The sequence below is a fragment of the Clytia hemisphaerica genome, unplaced genomic scaffold, assembly GCF_902728285.1.
Source record: "Clytia hemisphaerica strain Z4C2 unplaced genomic scaffold, Clytia hemisphaerica genome assembly, whole genome shotgun sequence".
Taxonomy (NCBI): domain Eukaryota; kingdom Metazoa; phylum Cnidaria; class Hydrozoa; order Leptothecata; family Clytiidae; genus Clytia; species Clytia hemisphaerica.
Window position 1 is genome coordinate 130,422 of NW_027104305.1, and position 21,345 is coordinate 151,766.

The 21,345-nt window shown below is 35.2% G+C and overlaps 2 protein-coding genes across 2 annotated transcripts in view; both read left to right on the top strand.

The window, feature by feature from the left end:
- Positions 1-10,891: 10,891 nt before the first annotated feature.
- Positions 10,892-13,257, top strand: LOC136817464 (decapping and exoribonuclease protein-like). The gene is made up of 3 exons (XM_067073795.1): positions 10,892-11,317; positions 11,532-11,764; positions 12,155-13,257. Exons 1-3 carry the CDS (start codon positions 10,935-10,937, stop codon positions 12,727-12,729), a joined length of 1,191 nt encoding a protein of 396 aa, XP_066929896.1. The 5' UTR covers positions 10,892-10,934; the 3' UTR covers positions 12,730-13,257.
- A 756-nt stretch (positions 13,258-14,013) lies between these two features.
- LOC136817451 (cytosolic carboxypeptidase 2-like) overlaps positions 14,014-21,345 on the top strand; it is a 29,113-nt gene continuing 21,781 nt past the window's right edge. The window contains exons 1-13 of the mRNA XM_067073781.1: positions 14,014-14,127; positions 14,326-14,445; positions 14,919-14,992; positions 15,345-15,415; positions 15,846-15,928; positions 17,415-17,503; positions 17,907-18,040; positions 18,239-18,371; positions 18,618-18,739; positions 18,893-19,010; positions 19,495-19,632; positions 19,932-20,042; positions 20,458-20,627. Of these exons, the coding sequence (XP_066929882.1) occupies positions 14,352-14,445; positions 14,919-14,992; positions 15,345-15,415; positions 15,846-15,928; positions 17,415-17,503; positions 17,907-18,040; positions 18,239-18,371; positions 18,618-18,739; positions 18,893-19,010; positions 19,495-19,632; positions 19,932-20,042; positions 20,458-20,627 (1,337 nt within the window). The 5' untranslated portion in view covers positions 14,014-14,127; positions 14,326-14,351. The remainder of the gene's footprint in view (positions 14,128-14,325; positions 14,446-14,918; positions 14,993-15,344; positions 15,416-15,845; positions 15,929-17,414; positions 17,504-17,906; positions 18,041-18,238; positions 18,372-18,617; positions 18,740-18,892; positions 19,011-19,494; positions 19,633-19,931; positions 20,043-20,457; positions 20,628-21,345) is intronic.

Here is a 21,345-nt window from a genome sequence, read left to right on the forward strand (position 1 = left end):
CGGACCATCAAGCATGCTTAAGTCTATTCAAAAAAATTGGCAGTCGGGACTCTTTTAACTATTGCTCTTGAGGGAAAAAATATAATAAAAAGTAATACGTCCAAATCGTATTTGAATGAGTATCTTAGATTGGGTCATTTGATCCGTGTAAGTTACTGGGAGCTTAAAGTAGGTGTGGTGCTCCACCTCAGCATTCGATCTCCCAGGTCTAGCTCAAATAGAAAAGCCTCCTCACTCCCAGCTCCGCTGACAGCCACCAGATGAATATAAGTACTCACCTCGGGGGAGGCACTCAGGCGAAATTGGGAACGGGGACGTGCCGCTGATCAGGGTCCCATTTTTAGGCTCTCAAGATATCTGACAGGGTCCCAAATTTACTAAAAACTTTCAACATTTGTCACTGACAGGGTCGTATTTTAGTTATTTGGGCAATTTTCAGGGTGGAAATATAAAAGATTGTCAATCTTTTGTCTACATTTCATCATTTTTGCCACTTTTTTTCAGTGTGAAAATGGAAATTTTTTTCGATTCTCCTTTCGACGCCAGTTTGCAGAGTATGGCAAGGCTGCACTCGAGGAGAAATTCGGAAATATACCAAGTTCCGCACAGGAAGAACGCACCTGATAAATTTTGGTCCGGACAGATAGAGATAGATAGATAAATATGCTCTCCGATGCATCGGAATGGGTCCTACCCACGATGGAGTAGGAATCACAGCGCAAGCAGACATTGCAGATGCGAGCTGCGTGAGCCATGGTGTATACCACGACACTCGGACTACACGGGATAGAACGGATGTCCTCGCAGGTGTAGAACCTCTTAAGGTGGTAGTCTACCCAAAAATAAAAAATCATCGAAAAAATTGTCGAATTTTGGTTTTTGGGTGTTTTGAGATCCTTAGGTCTTTCTGAGCATCTCCTGAAAATTTCAGAGCTATATCTTTATCATTCAGGCCGCAGTGAGCATTTTTATCCTATTGGGTGCTTGAAAAATCGCCCTAGCAACAGAAAAAATCCCGTTGCTAAGGACTTATTTCTTCAATCTCGGCCGAAACATAGCAATGTGATACGCCAAAAGAAAGCTCTTTTTACGCCCTTTTCGGGCGTCAAAATATTATTTTCCGTGGCATTACGTAATCCTTAAAATTAAAGATGGTAGCTGCAGTAGTGTAACACATCAAAACCAGCTGAAAAGCAAGCTGTAAGCATGATTCTGCAGATTTCTTGGCAAGTTTTAGATCAAAACTTAATCTCTTTGATTGAAATGATTTATTTTAATGAAGAATGGACTCTACCGAATCTATAAAGTTGCTCTACATTGGTTGTATTGCTTTTGGTGGCTCACATAATGTTTTGTAGTGGATTTAAATGTAACTGAGATATTTCCAAGCACAACATGATGTAACAGAGATAGAAATGTGCATTATAATGAGCTGGACCTAAATTCTGGAGACACACATTCTCATCTGACACCAGCCATTCATAACGGCTAGGCGGTAACCGAAGCGAAGGCGCCGCCTTCGATCAAGCCAGCTCATTGTCAATTCAAGTCTATGTGAATAAAAATATGCACTAGAAAAGTTTCCATGTCTACAGAGAGTCATGCTGGAATTTCAATGAACATTTTGTCACACTTATGTGGCTGTTTTCACCCAAATTTGATGTTATCGCAAGATTACCGCAAAGTTTGCTATATTAACGTAACTTTAGCGCAACATGTTTTTGTTGATTTTTGGATAATTTATCAATTTTTGTGAAATGTTTTACTTTAACTTATGAAACCTGACTGGTTTGATGAGTATTCAGTGAAGAAATTTTTTGAAAAGAGCTTTCCAGCTTAAAATGATACCCATTTTTGTCTTTTTCTTTGATTTTCTCAAAAACGCGTTTCCGGGGGTTCGCAAACACCTTGTCAGAAATATCTTAGGATTGAGAGTAGCTACAGACTTGAAATTTTCAGGGAAGTTTCCTTACATGATTGTGCATTGAATGAATGGATTAAAAAGTTTTAAAATTGGTTTCCTGATTTTTAATCTCAAAAAAGCGTTTTTTTCAGTTTCTTACCCCCTGGAAAAAAATTTTTTTCACTCATTCCAGACCTTTTCTAAATATTAGTCATTTAAAAAAAAAACTAACTTCATAGGTCAAGCCGACTATTCAGAAAACCTGACACAAGCAAAATAAAGTATTTTACCCCCTGGCTGATTTTACCCCCGTCTTTGGTTATTTTTAGAATTTTTTTTTATTTTTAGAAATGTTAATAGTTAATATACATTTCCTGAAAATTTCATTACGAAATGTAAAGAAGTTCTTGAGTTATTGCAAAAAATGTGATTTGTTGACTTTTGAAATCTGGCGGTAGACTACCACCTTAAGAAGTGTCTTAGCACACCACAATGTCTAGAATATCTACCCATACTCTTGTATCAGAGTTATGGTACCCAATTCCCTCACATGGTATGGGCGAAGGAGAATTCGCTTGCCAAGTGAATTGTAGTGCCACGGTGGGTATCGAACTCGGACCTCCTGGACAGAAGTCAAAGCACGATAAAACCACTATAATACCACTACGCCTCGCCTCGTAACAAAGGAGAAAATACCGTAATTTGCACTCGTCCTTCGAACTCGTGCAAATTACTATTTTCTCATTTGTTACTCGTGATTAATCGTTAATTGCACTCCAAACCATACGATTACTAGTACAAATTGGCTCAAAAAGGTAAAAAATTGCTGAAATTAGCGGCACTTGAGTAGAAAATAGCGGAACTCTGCACTCGGGGTTAAAAAACCGTGCAAAAAACGTGCCACACTCTGCAAACAGGCCCCGCCGCCAGGGTCCGAAGTTTACCAAACATTCATATCTACCCGTACCACAGGGTCCACTTTTCAAACTCCAGCGGCACGGCCCCGTCGGCCGTCAAGGTCGTCAGTGCCCGGAATATCATACAACACAACACTGCAACCCAACAGTCGGGTCCACTTTGAACTTGTTCTAAAAGGACCGCATTATATCGTATAATTTTGCTGTAACAGTTTCTCCTTCCAGCACTACAATCGTCGCATTACCATATTATTACGATTTACGAATCTCAGGTTATGGTTCAGCTGAATCCTAAAAGACAGCCAGTGGTAAGTTTCAAAAGTTTCAAAAATTTTCAGTCTTTTTGTTATTTGTGCATTTTGCACTCTTAAAAACTTGTTTGGAAAGTTTCATAATGAATGTATTGAAAGCATTTGTGAAGTATGCCACACATGCCCTGTAATGTAGCCCAAAATATGAAATAGGGCTCGCTCTTTTCTTGTAAAGTAGAGGTTCATGGTGGGTTGTGGGTGATATTGTATTGGCTATAAATCCAATCTTTCTGATTTTTCATGATGGTAATGGCTTCAGCAACAGATTTGGTCACCAAGAGAGACCTAGCCTGAAGATTGATGCTATGATTCCTTCTTTTAATTAGAAAAATGAATATAAGCATGGTTTGGCATTTGGGCTGTTAGTTTGAATTTCCCAGCTCCGAAGTCCGAAGGATGACAGTTTTATTCTTCAATTTGAAATAAACCTAACCTAACCTAACCTAAAAACACAGCTAATCAAATTCTGCTATTATTTCACTTGTCATATTTTCTGAGAAATACTTATGCAACTTACTTAACCCTATTTCATACTAGTCTAGGCTTTAAGGGGCAGTTCAAAACTAACTAGGGAGGCTCGCTGTAACACCCCTTAACTTTTTTGATATAGTGGGTCTTTTTGGATGATATTGTACCAGTCAGGACCTCTTTGGTCCTTTTTAACATTAGTTCGGATAGAATAAAAACATACCTGATCAACACAACCAAACCTTCTGTCTTGCGTTTACTCTTTCCTTCACAACAACTTTCGTTTTTGCTTATGTATGTTTTAAAATCCACAAGTAATGAACCTCTTATAGCTTTATCTGAATAAATCTGGTTGAAAACCTGCTATCAGGTCTCATTCCATACGTTTTTTATCCACGTGGTGAACCGGTTTCCCCGATTTCCGATAATTAAAAATTGGAACTTTCCCGTGGGCGCGATTGGGCGTACCGCCATCGCGAAATATTTTTCGTGAAAATTTACCGTATTCTAACGCTAATATTATCTAGATAGGAAACAAATATTAAATTTGACTCTTTTTTGCTCGTATTTCTAAGTTTTACGATAAAAAGAACTATTTACAAATTATTTTCTTTAACGGGCGTTGAATCGATATTGACATATTTAATGATGTCATAATCAATGCCGTGCATATTTTGTCAGCGTCGTGCATATTATGTCAACATACTTTTCATTGGATAAATACCACTAAAATATACAAGAAAAGTAAACATAAATTTATCGCCCGCGAGCACGGCTTAGCTAAGCGCACCTCTCTTATTCATTATCTAAGAATTGGAGCGGGCAAAGATTACCGCGCGGGCTGATAGCGGGCAAAGGTTATTTGAAGATGTTTTCAGTTATAATCCAAGGTAGAACAAACTAAACATAGAAAGGGGGTATTTTTTAGTGCTCTATACAATGATCGGTATTTTTTTTGAATTCTATGTTTAGATTTTTCTACCCAGCCCCGTTGCTATGTACGCGCGCCTTGTTGCTAAGACCTTTGCTTGAAATCGAAAGTGAAACCAAAATAATTTAGCGCAAACTGCCGTTTGCGTAATATCGATAAAGTGAAATGAGGTCCTGACTGTATTGTACTAATTCTTCTAACGCAAATTCTAAGAAATTCACCCGGAAATTTAGTACCTGTATACCTATGATTCTTAGAAGCATTATTTAAGATTTTCACAGTTGAATTTTGAAATTTTTCAAAAGCTACCAGTCAGGCTAGCTCTAAAGCTCTGAAACATCTTTCTGCTAGCTTTGAGTATTTCTTTTATTGCTTCTATATATCAAATCTAGTCTTAAGCACAATCTACCACAGCACCTTCCATGAAGGGCTAGGATGACAATCAAACAAAGGATTTTCTGTCAAGAGCCTTGTAAACATTCCAGCAACTTCCATCGAAATGATCTGCTGCAGCTAAGTCCTACCATTTAGGAATTTAAAGAAGTTTTTGCCGAGTCAAAAGCCACCCTAGCCTGGATATCCAAGCTCAAAATTTTAGAAAAAATAAGTTTTACCTTAGCCAGACAAAGTTCTAAAATTATAGAGCTTGGTTCACCTAGAAATCAGGTGAACCCCTGTTGACAGGTTTTCCTGCATGAATCCCATGGCTGCAAATAAATTTATGCACATAATGACATGCATAATTTCAAGATGCTACCCCAGCAGTGATAAATTAATTTAGAATGGCAGCCTTGACCATAAAATATAGACAGTGTGGTGGAAAGTCTGTTAGACAGAAAGTGCAAAGTGAATTTTGGAGAAAAAAAAAAATCAAAACAAAGCTTTCAACCCAAAAAACAGCACTACAAAATTGGCAAACAGAAAAGAAGAATTGAAGCAAAATAAAGATATACCTTTAGCTCTTTACACGATGCAACCAAGTCATTAAGAAGATTAAAACAAGAATATCTAAGCAAGTATTTGGAAAGAAAACAACCAGAACATCTAAAAATTCCCATGTTTTCCGATCTTCCCACTTCTTCACTTCTTCCCTACCATTATTGTTATTTTTATTTGGATGCGTGGTCAAACACCCAAGGGAGATAATTACATATTCTATTGTTATTTGCTTCGAAGAAGAAAAGTCAGGGAGATTTGCAAAGCAGCGTATGCGCATTGCTGATAGCCCGCGCGGTCCACCTAATTATTTAGGCGTACACTTCAAGTTGGCTCGCATAATTTCTTATACGCGCGCCACCATTTAGATCTCTGATTCGCTTGGACCAACCAATCAGAATATCCGCATAATCATCCTCAGATGAGAATGCAGACGATCTAGGTAAACCAGACCGTAAACATAAGAAATATCAAAATCAAAAAAAAAGTTTACGGGCTGGATATCCAGGCTAAAGCCACCCCAGCAGAACAGCCACAAACTCCCTCACGGGTGAACATATTTTTAGAGCCTGAACCTTTCATGTAAAAAAAGTCCCGAAAACCCTGAAAACACTGTGTCTGAAACACTTTTTCTGAACCTTTCATGCTTTTTTGGGTGTTTTGGCAAAAATTAGTCCCCATTCTGGGATTTCCATAAATCAACTCTCAATTTTCTCCACAAAACAATTTTCTCCAAGCCAGAATGTCTTTTCTCTGGTGTTCAAGGTGTTTTCAAGGCGATTTTAAAGCTCCTGCAGTGTCCTGTCTGAACCAATCAGATAAAAATCGCGTGAAAAATCAGGTTAGAAAATCGGGAAATTTAGCCTGTCCAGGACTTCTTTTAACTTTCAGCTTTGACAGGACATTCAATGAGTAAGCAATGTGTTTTTAAAAACATGAATGGTTCAGGCTCTTAATCTGTCAATCATTTCCTCAAGCAAAGAGTTTGTGAAGCAAATTCTAGCTTTATGATCTATTGTTAACCGGTTACACGACTTTTTGCGCAATGCAATTGGTTCTTTTCACATGACGACGGGCCTACATTGTCCAGAGTTGCCCGTCGTTAGGAAAATTCATTGTGTTGTGACGTCACTTTTTCCTGGATAAAGCTTTTTTTCGGGCTGTACTGAAAATATTGCCCTCGCAAGCTCGGTCGTTACTTGACCTCGGGCAATATTTCTCAGTACAGCCCTCACTAACCGGTCATTATTGTATTAGTGCTGCAGATCATCAGTGGATAGTATTCAATTATCATTATCCCTTTATTTCTATTTCTGGAACTTTTGCAAAAAAAAGAAAAAATACAAAAGTTGTATTTTTTACTGATTCAAATACCTTAAGGGAACTTATTTTGACGAGAACGAATTTTGGCAAAATTGGCGAGCGAACTCGAAATTCGCCAAATTTCGTTCCCACCAAAATTAATTTTTTAGGTCATTCATCAAATTTAAAAGTTCTCAACAAAATTGAAAAAATTGTTGATTCGCCAAATTAAGTTCTCGCCAAAATTAAAAAAATTCCTGGTTCGCCAAAATTAGTTCTCGCCAAAATTTAAAATATTTTTTGAATCGACCGTTCGTCAAAATTAGTTCTCACCAAAAAAAGTTCCCTTAAGGTACTCAATTTGAAAGATCTTTTATGTGGCGTTTTTTAGCAAACTTGAGAAAACTGATATTTGTCCGGGACTTTAGCTCAACAAGTGCTTGCGTGCAATATAGGGTACAAAGGCCAAAATGCATTTCCCATAAATTTTATATGGAGAGTTAGGGCTATATTAATGCCAGTAGTTTATCCTTAAAAAGACATACCCCTTATTAAATACTACACATGTTAATATCGAGCCCTAACAATATTTCTTTTGAAAAATCTTTGAAAAATAACTGTTTTAGAATGACTGCATATCCTAGCTATTAAAAATACTAACAAAAATATTTCTATATTTCTTGTGAAAAAAGCTGCAGAGACTGCTAATACGTTAAAATTAAATTTGGAAAATCAGGTAAATGATCATCGTCCCTCACATGACTAAAGGTTCAATCTCAAAATAAGTGTCTTGGAAAATTGGAAATCTTGCAATCCTGTTCTGCCTTTGAGATTGGCCTTTTTGTCATATGAAAACATCGACTATTCCTCTACATGAAAAAAGGGCAATCTCAATCTCAAAGATGACCACCACAGTAAAACTCTAAATTTTGTAAGGTATTAATTTTGAGATTGAACCTTTAGTCATGTGAGGGACGTCATGAAACTGGCTCTATGATAGGAAAAATGCAAATTAAGTTTGCAAATTACTTCTTCCAAGTCAGGTCTCTACATGAAGTTTTTTTGATGGTTCCAATATCTAATTTTTTCTGATTTCCCTTGTATTTGAAAACCAGTGGCAATTTAGTTTTCCAGGGGCCACTGAGAAAATGTTTTTATAAAATTTCAATGAACATTACTTTTAACCAAATATAAACATAAAATGTATAAAAGCTTGTAACTATGGAAAGTGAAATATTAACTAATAATTTACAAACAGAAAGATGTGTAAACATTGTCAATATCCAATCTTTTGACCTAGCAGTAAAATGTGAAACAATATCTCCGAATCAGGAACAATGAATGTCCTTGAATATCTTTCTTTTGGGTTAACCTCAACTGGACAATAATTAGATTATTCACTTATCAGCTGGCAGATGATTAGGTGTAGCTTTCAATGTTTGGCATCAAACATTCCATTAATAGGGATTTCACTTTGCCATCTGCTTCTATTAGAAAACCATTCAAAACTTTTGCAATATAAATAGTCATCTTTTTTTCCACGATATTAATTAGTGAGCTATTTTGCCATTTGTCTGTCATCATCAAAGACCCAAATAAACAATGACTATTACTCCCTCCAGCTCCCTCAACTCTTTATCAACATAATAGAAAAATATTTCGACTTTTCCCTTGTAGTATTTAAAGGGGAAACTAGAGTGTACTTTTTAAGGGACTTTTCTGTCTAAAAAAAATAAGTTTGCTAGCTCCTACATATTTAACTAGACTAGTATAAAGTTCTGTTATCATTAACATTGAGCACTGTTATTGGTTTTGGCAAAAGCATATTTAACTAGACTTATTCTTGATATAATGAAGAGAAAATTACGCACAAGCAGGGGAAATCCGGGTTGGTCTAAAAAGCAGGGTAGCCAATTGGGTAGCCAATTGGGCTAGGTTGTGGGGTACCTAAATATTTTACAGACCAGAATAGAAATACCGAAAATGAATGCATAGAACCACATTTTAATGACCAGGGAGCACGAATCTGATTGATACTTAGATTGATCATGTATGATTACAAAGATAAACAAAGATATACATATAAATTACCACGTGTTAATGCACGAGGAGTAAGAAATAGAGCTTCATTATAAAAGCTATTTCAAAAGACTTTTTGTATCTATTATAAGCTGCCATATTAAAAAATTTTGAAAGGAATTAATTGTTTGAAACATCTAAACATGATATAAATTAAACAATAGATTCAATAACAAAGGATTGTTAAGATATGACAAGATTAGAGATCATATGGCCCAAAGGCGATTTCAAAGCTATTATCATCGAATTACAGCTTCACGGAAATAACAATTAAAAACATAAATAAAATCTAAATCTAAAATATTAAAAACTGTTTTGTATATATTTTTTATTCGGGTCTGTAAATTTTCAAACGAAGCCAAGCAGGAAGACAAAATGGCGCCAGGTCTCTTGAGAAGTAACAAAGTTTAGTAAAAAAAGGCTATTGTGGCTGAAGTTCGAAAGGAATCTTAAATTTTATTACATGGAATCATTAACAAGATGTTGTATAGTTATTTCCACATGAAAACAGGTTTCAGATTTCAAAAGTTTAGGCAAAAAGAGGTACCCCATAACCTAGCCCAATTGGCTACCCCATTGGCTACCCTGCTTTTTAGACCAACCCGGGAAATCCTTATTTCAAAATCCACAATTTTCTACACATCAGAATTCTATGAAAAAAGAATTATAATGAATAATGAAACCTGGAAGAAAAGACATACAAAACTGAATAAAAAAGAGTTAAAAATTTCATCCCTGCCTGTCCCTACAAGCCTGAACACTACATGAAATTTTGTGTAGTATTTAAGGTAGTCTTTTAGGCTTTGCCGTGATGCATGATGAATAAGCAGACCATTTTCCATGCCTTTTTAACGTCCGGTTATCGGATAATGAATGAGCTACATGGGCATTGACTAAAGGATTTTAGTACTCATAAATACTCTTTTGGATGGCCTGTGTTAATGACGGGTGTGCTCCAATAAACAGCCAGACTGTCCTTTTCTGGTGACAATTTCATGAATTTTCAATGTTCAAATTTTGATTTTGATTTTTTAGTTGATACTGTTAGAAATTATATTTTGAAAATACTTTCAATGGCTGTCAGTGTTGCTGTTGTGGGTCGTGAAAATGAACCGTTGTACATACATACAAAAAATCCTGAACCAACCCTACAATTTCATTATATTGTACATACATGTTTAGATGTAATAGAGGAAAAAACAACCTCATCTACTAAGAACTCGCAAGATCCACGAGAACTTTATCTTGGATTACTTTACCCTACTGAAGATTTTAAAGTTTATGGATATGTTACAAACACAAAAATCAAATTTGTTATAATTGTTGAATCGATGAATGCAACTTTGAGAGACAATGACATACGAATGATGTTTAGGAAAGTACATTCTGCGTATGTTTCAATGATTGGCAATCCATTCTATTCTCCTGGTGATAAAATCAAATCAAAACAATTTCAAATTGCTGTTGATAGTATCATGAAAACAGAATAGAGTTTTTTGAATCTGGGTAATTGATTGGGTTCTTTGGCATTATTATATATTTTGTTTTGTTTTTGTAGGTGCTAGTGTTTTATAATTTAATGAATGAATAAGACCCTTTTCAAAAAATGCTGTTGATGTTTACAGGGTGTCCTGAGGAAGATACTGTGTTACACCACTTCTATAAGTAGAAAATAACTTTTGGGGACACCCTGTATATAATTTTAGTTCTCCTGCATAAGTTTTAGTTTCACTTTCAATTCTTTTTTCATTTTAACAAATTTGTGATTTTTAACATTCTATTTTATAAATAATTCTCCTATTTTTTTATTTAAAAAAATTATCATTTGCAAGATTAGATCCCAATGACCTTTGTTATTTAATTTGTACAATTTTTATTGCATCAGTATACATGATAGTTACCTACAGACAAGAGGTGATCCAAAATGTACACAATATTTTCGTGTTAAAAAATATCTGGTCAATTTGTTTGGTCTTGTTTGTTTGTCATTCTTTTTCTTTTCTATTTCATTCATTTAATTCTCATAATATTTTTTTGCAGTGAAGATAAAAGATTTGATAACAAAAAATGAAAAGTTTTCTTCAGAGATGATTCGAAAATCATCTTCGCATAGTGATGAAGCAACGTCAACGAAGAAACAAAGAATGCCTGGATCACAATTGAGAAATTTTTCAATCAAACCTGTCCATAAATTTAATCAAGGTTTCCCATATTTTCGTCAACCAATTGAGTTTGGTCATTTTTCACTTGATGGTCAAAGAAGATTTCATAATGACTCATCTCAATTGAAATCTTTTCAACCCCCTCATGTGGATTATGATTTGGAATATGACTTGCGGGATGGATATGACAGCCATATTGAAAAAGACGATGACATTAAAGAGCGCTTGACCCACCTTTTGACTTGGATAAAAAGGAACACAAACAAGTTTCGATTAAATAATGAAAATGCAAAGGAACAAGTCCACCAGTTTGTCATACTTTTTTACTTTTTTCTGCTTTTTATCTAAGTTTATTCTCTTAAAATCTTTCTCTCTCTCTTGGAATTAAGAAAATAATTAATACCTGATAATTTTTATGCTGTCAAAGCTATTTATTTTGAATTTGATGATTTGCTCAATTTTAGTAAATTTTATTTCAAATCCTAAATTTTTTATGAGTTTTCAATCATCTTTTCATTTTAGACTGAATACAGATTTTGTTGCTTGGAGGGGACACTTTACAAAATTTCTCTGTACGCCTTATGAAACACGAGAACCATGGAAAATGGCAGTGACTTTGTTCAATGGGACAATCTACATCAGTGAAGTTGAAACTGAAAAAGCTGAATTTGACCGCAAACATCGCTCACCCAGACAGAAAGAAATGTGTTACTGGGGGTTTCGTTTTGAGGGATATCTCACTAAACCAATGCATGGTATGAGAAATCAAACATATTGATTGCAATGCTTCATTGTCATCCAACAAACATTGTTTATAATCTTTTGAATCTTATAGTTGAAAGTGGCTGAACTAGGTTTTTCTTTTTTTGCCGTAAAAATCAGATTTTCTTATTTTGGGCAAGTTCCCTTTTGTTTTTTTTGAGCATTTCTCACGATTGGCTTGGTATTCTTTTCTGATTTTTTAAGCTTGTATTTTTTCTTACTATTGTTGCCATTTTCTTATTACATTAGCCTTCAAGTAGTTTTATTCAGTATGTTCTATATAATGGACTCACAATAGACAAAGCAAATTGGTTTTTACTTGACCAGATGAATATTTAAATTTAACTTGAAACACTAAAACTTGTTATTTTACCTCCTTATAGAAGCCTGTGATGAAGAGGAAGAAAAACAACCAAAAGTTACCAACACAAATGAAGCTTATTGCTCTATCGTTCGAACAAGATTAAAGAACCATTCCATCCTCATCGGTGCTGAAGTTGATTGTTGTGTTAAAGACAGCAAAGCAGCTCCTCCTCTCAATTATGTGGAATTAAAAACATCTCGCATAATGCAACATTTTAAACAGCGAATGAACTTTTCACGGTATAAATTGTTGAAGTTTTGGGCACAAAGTTTTTTGGTTGGTTTACCAAAGATTGTGGTTGGTCTGAGAGATGATGATGGGATTGTCCGCGAATTGAAAACATACAAAACAATGGAAATCCCACAAGTTTGTAAGGAATTCCGTAATTGCTGGGATCCAACTATTTGCATGAATTTCTTGGATAAGTTATTGTCTTGGTTGAAACAGATAGTTACCATTGATAATAAAGATGTTGTTTATATGTTACGATTTGAACCACCCTTTGACACGATCCAAGTGGAATTGATTGATGATGGATCTGAATGCTTTCTACCAGATTGGTTTGTCGAGACTTTCCAAACTCAGGAAGAATGACTTTTTGTAAAAAAGTACTACCATAAAATAATCAAACATAACTTATGATTCTGGGTGATGATGGTTTTATGCTTTAATAGACTGGTCATCGTCCAAAATTTTAGTGAGATGTATTAAGCTGGGGGTTGGCAAACATTTTCAAACCATGGGTACATAATGTCTTTGTGAATGCTCATGTTTTCTCTTAATTTTTGGAAGAGATGCTTGGAAGTTTATGGTATTCTACACTTTTGTGTTCTGATTTTAGTGAAAAGAAGACTTTAAATTTATTTTATTAGATTTTAAAAAATAAAAATATGCTATATTTCTTATTTTTAGGTTAGGGTTCATTTTTAAGCGGATTTTCCATTAATAAAGCTTGAGTTCTCTCTCTCTTTTGACACTTATTAAAGTGTTAGATTATATCACGAAGGAAGACTTTTTAGTTCAATTGTAAATATTCCTCTTGATTTATTTTTAATTTAACATTTTACAGCTCAAAATCTTTCAGTTATTTATTATACTGTAAAAAAGTACAAGAAAAGCCTTAAAAATGAAAAATTCTGTCCCTAAATTAAATTTCGTAGCTTAAGGCATCAACAAATTATACATGTCCGATGACGATTTTAGAAATCTAGATTTTGATGTACTGATTGATGTTGATCTCTTTATTTGGTCCTTTTGATGAAGAAGAGCTTTTATAACAACTGTTCAAGGTAAAAAATGTCTTTTTTATTTAATACTTATAATGATGTTTTTTGGATTCTCCATTCTCTCAGGTACATATTACTCTCTCACAAACTTTTTTTAATGTTATAAATACTTAGACAGTGATTACCCCAATTTCAAACTTTTTTTAACAAATAGAGAAATCGCAGTTATTAAATTATGTTTGTCCTTGAAACCCATTCACATCAAATTATCTCATATCAAAAATATCATATTCCCCTGAGGAAAGGTCATAGACCTATTAAGTATATCAATTACATTTCTTTTCTAAGAGAAGTATGTCGATTAAATGGTATATCATATTTTTATCATATTGTGTAATAAGAGTTTGCAGTAAACTGTTTGAAGATTTGTTTTAATAAATCAGGCTAGGTGACAGTGTTTTGTAACAGTACAGATTTTTATGTATAGAATACATTGTTTATTTTATATTATAGTATAATTTTTTGAGCGTATTTTATAAAGTTTAAATAAAGCTATGTATCCTTGTTTTTAGCTTAGTTATTTAACCTCTAACACTTTGCTTGCCCCATTTATTGAGATTACAGGGCTATGTTGACAGATAACTCTTTTTCATAGAAATTTAAGAGAATGAAATAAAAGCGATAACAAAAGTCAAAAAGCTTTATGACAGTCAAGAAGTAAATTGAAGTAAAGAAGTTCTTGTTAGTGATGTAGTCATCAATATTGGTAAGTGTCGACTGGATAGGTGTACGTTTAAACTTTGGAAAGTTTTTTCCAACATTACGTCATAATAATTTGATGAATATGTTAGATATTAGAAAGTGCTTTCAGACAAAAACTGACTTTAGGTTTTATAAACCCCAGGTCGTATTCCCTTATCTTTTTTACTCTAAATTGTTCTTCCCTTTTTAATGCGATTATCAGAGTGTAGGCTAAAGAGGTGATTGAGAATGATGCAGAATGAACTTGAAGATGGTGAAAATAACAATAACAAAGAAAATACGAATGATGAAGAAATTTATGGACCCGCTGTAGAAGATAATGGTATGTTATAATGCCATCGAATTACTTAATTCTTACAAAATGTTTTGGTAGGGTGAAAGGGTCTGTATAGTTCTTTCAAAACATAGCGTCAGCCTAGGAAAAATTTCCAGCTTCACGAGCTTTAATTTGAGTGATTGAAGCCAACCATTAAGATGAAGTATTCAGCCCCACGTTAAATGATGAGATTTTTAAGCTCCCCCAAAGTACATTAGAGGTCTCCCCCTAAATATTTGAAACATCTTTAGCCGCCACCCTTTTTTGGCTTTTTGGAGGGTGTAACCCCCCACCCCCTCCCCCCAACTAGCAGGGGGCTGACACTATGCAAGAGATTGAAAGTTGGTATTCGCCATTTCGCGTTTTAGTGAATAAAATTCCTGGCTTACTATTCTATGAGTATGACTTACAAGTTCCTGAGTGTAACGAGATATATTACACCTTTCCAGCAATGCACAACTTGATATATTATTTTGCAGGTTGGATACCCAAATTATTTGAGAATAACTACCGAACAACTCAGCTTATTTTCACTAAGAAGAATGGCCGAACGGTACGAAAAAGTGTTGTTTCATTCTTATTTTCTACACATTCAGTTGAAAACCCATCGAATATTCACAAAATATCCCTTTGTGTTAGGGCTACTCCGAGAAATTGTCAGCAACGATTGAATCTATGCCCGATCGAACCGCCTCTATGGGTGCGTAACGTTCCCCTACCTCTGGGATGGTCGAAAATACCATCAACTCTTTATTGTCCGAACTAAAATGTTGTTTCCCTTAGCTTAAATGGTTTAACTCTCTGTAATTCTAATTTTTTTCTAATTCAAAGAAAATCTTTGATTCCTTGAAGATCAAATTAGAGAGAGAAAGTTAACTGTAACATTTTTCTTCATCTCTTTCCAGTTCACTTGTTTACGTCAACCACGTGACCTGTACACCTCAAGTAAATCAGACATCCATCTCAATATTTGGTGGTAAGAAAGGCTAAAAACAACTCACTTCTTTTAAACTCGAGAAATTTCACTGTCAAAGAGGGTGGGTAACGAAGTTAGGGCAATTCCAGAAAAAAAAATTCAAAATGAACATTGAGTCTTGCAACGCCCGCGACTGTGTTCAAATCCCAAGCACTTCCAGACAGGTGTTAGGAAAATAAGAAGATGTTAAAAACATTTTTAGGTTTAAAATTAAAAAAATGAAGAACATTCGGAGGTTCAAAGATTTTGGATGCTCTTACAAAAAAACGTGTATTTTTCCAAAATTGCCAGAGAAAGGCATACAATTCTGGATTAGTCGTATAAAACAATGCCATCAGAAAAGAGTTACAAATTTTTCTCCATCCTTTTACAATCGGGTTTAAAAATAAAAATTATTTATCTATTCTCATTTCATTCTTCTCTCTTACAGGCCTTCAGAAGCACAAATCTATTCGAGACGTCCACTACACATACTGTACACCCCTCCCAAACCTGAACTCTTACACAAGAAAGGTCTGAAAGTCTTTTGTACACCCCTCCCAAACCTGAACTCGTACACAAGAAAGGTCTGAAAGTCTTTTGTACACCCCTCCCAAACCTGAACTCTTACACAAGAAAGGTCTGAAAGTCTTTTGTACACCCCTCCCAAACCTGAACTCGTACACAAGAAAGGTCTGAAAGTCTTTTGTACACCCCTCCCAAACCTGAACTCTTACACAAGAAAGGTCTGAAAGTCTTTTGTACACCCTCCCAAACCTGAACTCTTACACAAGAAAGGTCTGAAAGTCTTTTGTACACCCCTCCCAAACCTGAACTCTTACACAAGAAAGGTCTGAAAGTCTGACTCACTCTACACCCCTCCCAAACCTGAACTCTTACACAAGAAAGGTCTGAAAGTCTGACTCACTGTACACCCCTCCCAAACCTGAAGTCTTACACAAGAAAGGTCTGAAAGTCTTTTGTACACCCCTCCCAAACCTGAAGTCTTACACAAGAAAGGTCTGAAAGTCTGACTCACTCTACACCCCTCCCAAACCTGAAGTCTTACACAAGAAAGGTCTGAAAGTCTTTTGTACACCCCTCCCAAACCTGAAGTCTTACACAAGAAAGGTCTGAAAGTCTTTTGTACACCCCTCCCAAACCTGAACTCTTACACAAGAAAGGTCTGAAAGTCTTTTGTACACCCCTCCCAAACCTGAACTCTTACACAAGAAAGGTCTGAAAGTCTTTTGTACACCCCTCCCAAACCTGAACTCTTACACAAGAAAGGTCTGAAAGTCTGACTCACTGTACACCCCTCCCAAACCTGAAGTCTTACACAAGAAAGGTCTGAAAGTCTTTTGTACACCCCTCCCAAACCTGAACTCTTACACAAGAAAGGTCTGAAAGTCTGACTCACTCTACACCCCTCCCAAACCTGAAGTCTTACACAAGAAAGGTCTGAAAGTCTTTTGTACACCCCTCCCAAACCTGAAGTCTTACACAAGAAAGGTCTGAAAGTCTTTTGTACACCCTCCCAAACCTGAACTCTTACACAAGAAAGGTCTGAAAGTCTTTTGTACACCCCTCCCAAACCTGAACTCTTACACAAGAAAGGTCTGAAAGTCTTTTGTACACCCCTCCCAAACCTGAACTCTTACACAAGAAAGGTCTGAAAGTCTTTTGTACACCCCTCCCAAACCTGAACTCTTACACAAGAAAGGTCTGAAAGTCTGACACAGTCCACCATTTCTGCATTCGTATTTTCTGTTCACCTTGTACTGTTAAAACTAATTCGATATTGAACGGTAATGAAGTGTTCGAAATACAGAAAGATTCGAGAGCGTGTTTTGAAAGAGTTTCCCCTTGACGGTAACCTGAGAATTATTTCGGATTATAGAAAGATTCGAACAATAGAAGTTCGAATTAACGAGTAACTGCCAGGATGATAAACAATCTCATCAGCGGCTTACATAATATCAGCTTCCATATTAATATTGTTTGATTTCCCAAATTTTAGAGAAAGATTTCAGCGATCAATTGGATAAATCAGCAAATGTTTTTGGTAAAGTTGTTTATGATAACTCGCCAGATCCTGAAATAAGATATGTAAGTTTATTGGAGAATATCCTAAATATTGCTAGTATTTTCCCTGTTCTCCGTATGTTCATAACAGGGGGGGCAAACATAGACATTTTTTATAAAAACAAACTATATGAAAATAAGGTTCGATGGACAAAATATTAAGAACAAGTAAAGAACGTTTTAAGGCTTTGCGGACTCTACTCGCAAAATGATAAACAAAATGATGAAGATAATACAATTTAAGAACATTTTAAGGCTTGAAACTCAAAAATTCAAGAACATCAAAAGGCTTTGAAAATTTAGAACGTTCTTGTTAAACCGTGTATCTCAGATCTTTCATTTTATTCAACATGTTCCAACGTTGAAAAGGATCGATATCAAACTTTGTACCTATTTAAACTTTCACGCATTTCCCTCTTTCAACTAGTTTGTGAACTCGAAGACAGACCAGAGGACAACCAGTTCGCCGTCACCGTATTACACTCTTAAAGATGAAAGTGATAACACGTTACAGTTTGAATCACGCTTCGAATCTGGAAATCTCATGAGAGCGATCAAAACGTAAGACATTTTTTGGATATAGATCGTCCCCTTTTTGGAAATTCAGGTCGAATTGATCGTCAATGGGTTGTTGTTTCTTTGAAAAATAAAGGTGATCAGCTAAACTCAATAATTAATTCTGGTTTTCAAAATTTTCACACTTAACCGTATCAATTTCTAAACTTTTTTACTTTGAATTTCTTTTTATAATTTTTTTAGCGGCGAATACGAGTACCAACTGTGGTTAAAGTTTGATCTTTACACAAAGAAACATACTCAATGGTTCTACTTTCAAGTCAAAAACGCTCATCCTAACAAAATATACAAATTCACTATCATGAATTTCTTAAAGGTATGTAAAAAGTTGCAAACCTAAACTTCCCTTTATCCCAATGCGACAGATTTGGAAGTATTGCGTATATGGCGAACCTTGATACAAGCTAGATCGTGAATAGATTTTGCTCGATTCTTTTCGTTATTCTCAGATTTCTCATAAAACTCAGGCTCATTGAAGGCTCGCCAGTATGTTAAATTAGTGTAAAAACCGCGAATTAAAGATCTGATTATTTATCTGATTATTCTATTTCAACTTTTCTAGTCAGGCAGTTTGTACAACGAAGGAATGAAACCACTCTTATACTCTGAACGAGATGCTCAAGAAAAGAAAATTGGGTGGATAAGGGCCGGTACACACATCAAATATTACAAAAATGATATCAAGTAAGAAGAATGCTATATTTTTATTGGTTTATCTTGAAGGGTTTACCGATTCCTTCAAGAGATCCCTTTACCTTTTAGATTAGATTTATACTGTAGAATGCCTCGGTACTTGTCCAAAATTTTAAAACTTTGACTTTATTTTTTTACTTGCAGGATAGAGGAAAACAAGGAACGAACATATTATTCGCTTCACTGGCGTTGTTCTTTTACCAACGATAACGATACGTATTACTTGGCGCATTCCTACCCTTACACTTACTCTGATCTTCAGGTATAATTCTTTTTATTTAAATATCAGCCAAATGAAACAATGTTCTCTCCTTCAAAACACTGAGCTTTTGTTGAGCCTGTTTACTTGAATGACCTCAGTCTGTAGTCTCACATCACGCGTTTCTGAGATTTCGATGGGGTCTTTTTTTGCATGGAAGCGAGATTGAATTTGAAAATATCAAATCATAAATCTTTGCCAAAATATATTGAGAATTCTTAATTCTTAAGTCCAGCATTAAGACTCTCGGAGTTAAAACTTTCTACCAAAGTTAGAGCACCTACAATCTATTTGTGGTTATAAAACTTCGTTGGGGATTTTCCTTTTGTCTCAAACATTATGAAAAGGATTGTAGCACCGTCTTTTAAGTTCACCTATAAACGGGCTTTTAAATGTTATTGATACTCAACCCGTCTCCTAATCTCTTGAAATTGCATTGATTTTCTTCTTCTTCTTTAATTTCATTAATTATTCTCCATCTTTGTAGGAATACCTGATGTTTTTATCGAACGATCCCCAGCGAAGGAAATGTTGTAAACAAAGAGTGTTATGTCAAACGCTGGCTGGCAACCAGATTTACCTCTTAACCATCACCACACCCACTCGTTGTCCCAAACAAGCTAAGGTCAGTTGGAAAAGAGAAGGAGGCTTTTTTCACATCAATTTTTTCATATCATTTTTCAGTGAACTTTTAAAAACAAGAACAGATATTTCGTCCTCATTATGGCAAAGACCTCTTTTCATTTCAATTCCTAACAGAATCCATCAGCAACAAGAGTCGATAAGGTGATTTTTGATGTCATAATCGTGACTTTGGGTTACCTTCGTAAACAACAAAGTATGAATTTTGTTGATAAAGGGTTTCACTTAAAATAAGAACAGATCAGTAAACAAAAGCTCTTCTATATTCTTTCCTTTCTTCAGATTAAGCGTACGATAGTGATCACAGCGCGCATTCATCCTGGTGAAACGATCGGTAGCTGGATGATGAAAGGCTTGTTGGATTATCTCACCTCCAATGAACCCGATGCTAAGGTTTGATAATCAAACTTTTGGATGGTTTCTCCCGCTAATGTTTGTAACGCCCCCTTCCACCATAGAAAACTCTTAATTCTCTGAAATTAACTGTTATAGGGGAACCCTATTTGTTTTAATGATAATTTGACCGATATGAATCTTTGATTAGAACTCAAGTGGTCTGGAGTTTCCAATCATTATTCACGATCATCCTGCTTTTTTAATTATCTTAAAATTTCTCGAGAAGTCGTTTAAGGTAATATACAATTTTGTTATGAAATATATATGAATTACCTACTATGCTCGCGACTTTGGAGATTATTTAGTTTAGTAGGGGTAAAAAACTCTTCGAAGAATTATAAGATATTGAAAATAAATTCTAATCAAAAAGAAAAAAACTTAATTCATTCATTCATCTTTTAAACTTTTGCAGATTCTTCGCGAGACGTTTATCTTCAAGATTATCCCGATGCTAAACCCTGACGGCGTCATCGTCGGGAATTATAGGTGCTCCCTCGCTGGTAGAGATCTCAATCGGAATTACAAAACTGTTCTCAAAGACTCGTTCCCTCCTGTATGGTCCACCAAGTACCTCATCAAAAAGTAAGTCTATTCAAATCAAGTTCAAATCGTGAATTTTTTCTCCAATAAAGTTTAGAATTTGATGGAAATAACCCTATCAGTATCTGTTAAAGTGCGAATTAGTCTGAACAATTTGCTACTGATCATGGTAATAGAAACTCGTTCGTCCGTTCGTCTGTTACCAGCTTTTCTCGGGATTGGCTGATTAGATTTTTTGCGCAATGATGCAAAATGGTGATTTTCGAAAGAATAAATTTTTGGGACATTTTTGTCCCACGAAACAAAAAAGAAACCATGGGATACACTTTTTCTTGTGTTGGTGGGATAGATCATGTTGCATTGCATCAACGCGAGTGCAAGGCATTCGATTTTAATTATACTTCGCAGGTCGATATTAATTTGAGCTGTGATACTCGCGGTTATCTATTCAAGCTAATCACGACACTTTCTTACTCTCTTCCTATTTTTCCTATTTTTATCTGATTCTCGTCATCAGGTAGGTCCATTCAGCATGTTGCTCGGTTTCCTAAAAACCGCCAAAAAGCAAATTCAATAAAATTCACAAATTGACGTCACTTTTTTCGACCTTTTCTATTGACGTCAAATATTTTTTAAGCGCTTTATCCAGCGTCGATTCTTCTTTTAAAATATTGCATTCAAATTATTTGAATTCTCTTTCGTTTGGAGTAAGTACGCTCCGAGAGAATTGTTATTGAATTGTTATAAAATTGTGAAAGAA

Coding starts and splice junctions, on each gene's coding strand:
- LOC136817464 (XM_067073795.1), top strand. CDS start 10,935: ATGATTCGAAAATCATCTTCGCATAGTGATGAAGCAACGTCAACGAAG. Junction 11,318..11,531: donor GCAAAGGAACAAGTCCACCA/GTTTGTCATACT, acceptor TTTTCATTTTAG/ACTGAATACAGATTTTGTTG. Junction 11,765..12,154: donor TCTCACTAAACCAATGCATG/GTATGAGAAATC, acceptor ACCTCCTTATAG/AAGCCTGTGATGAAGAGGAA.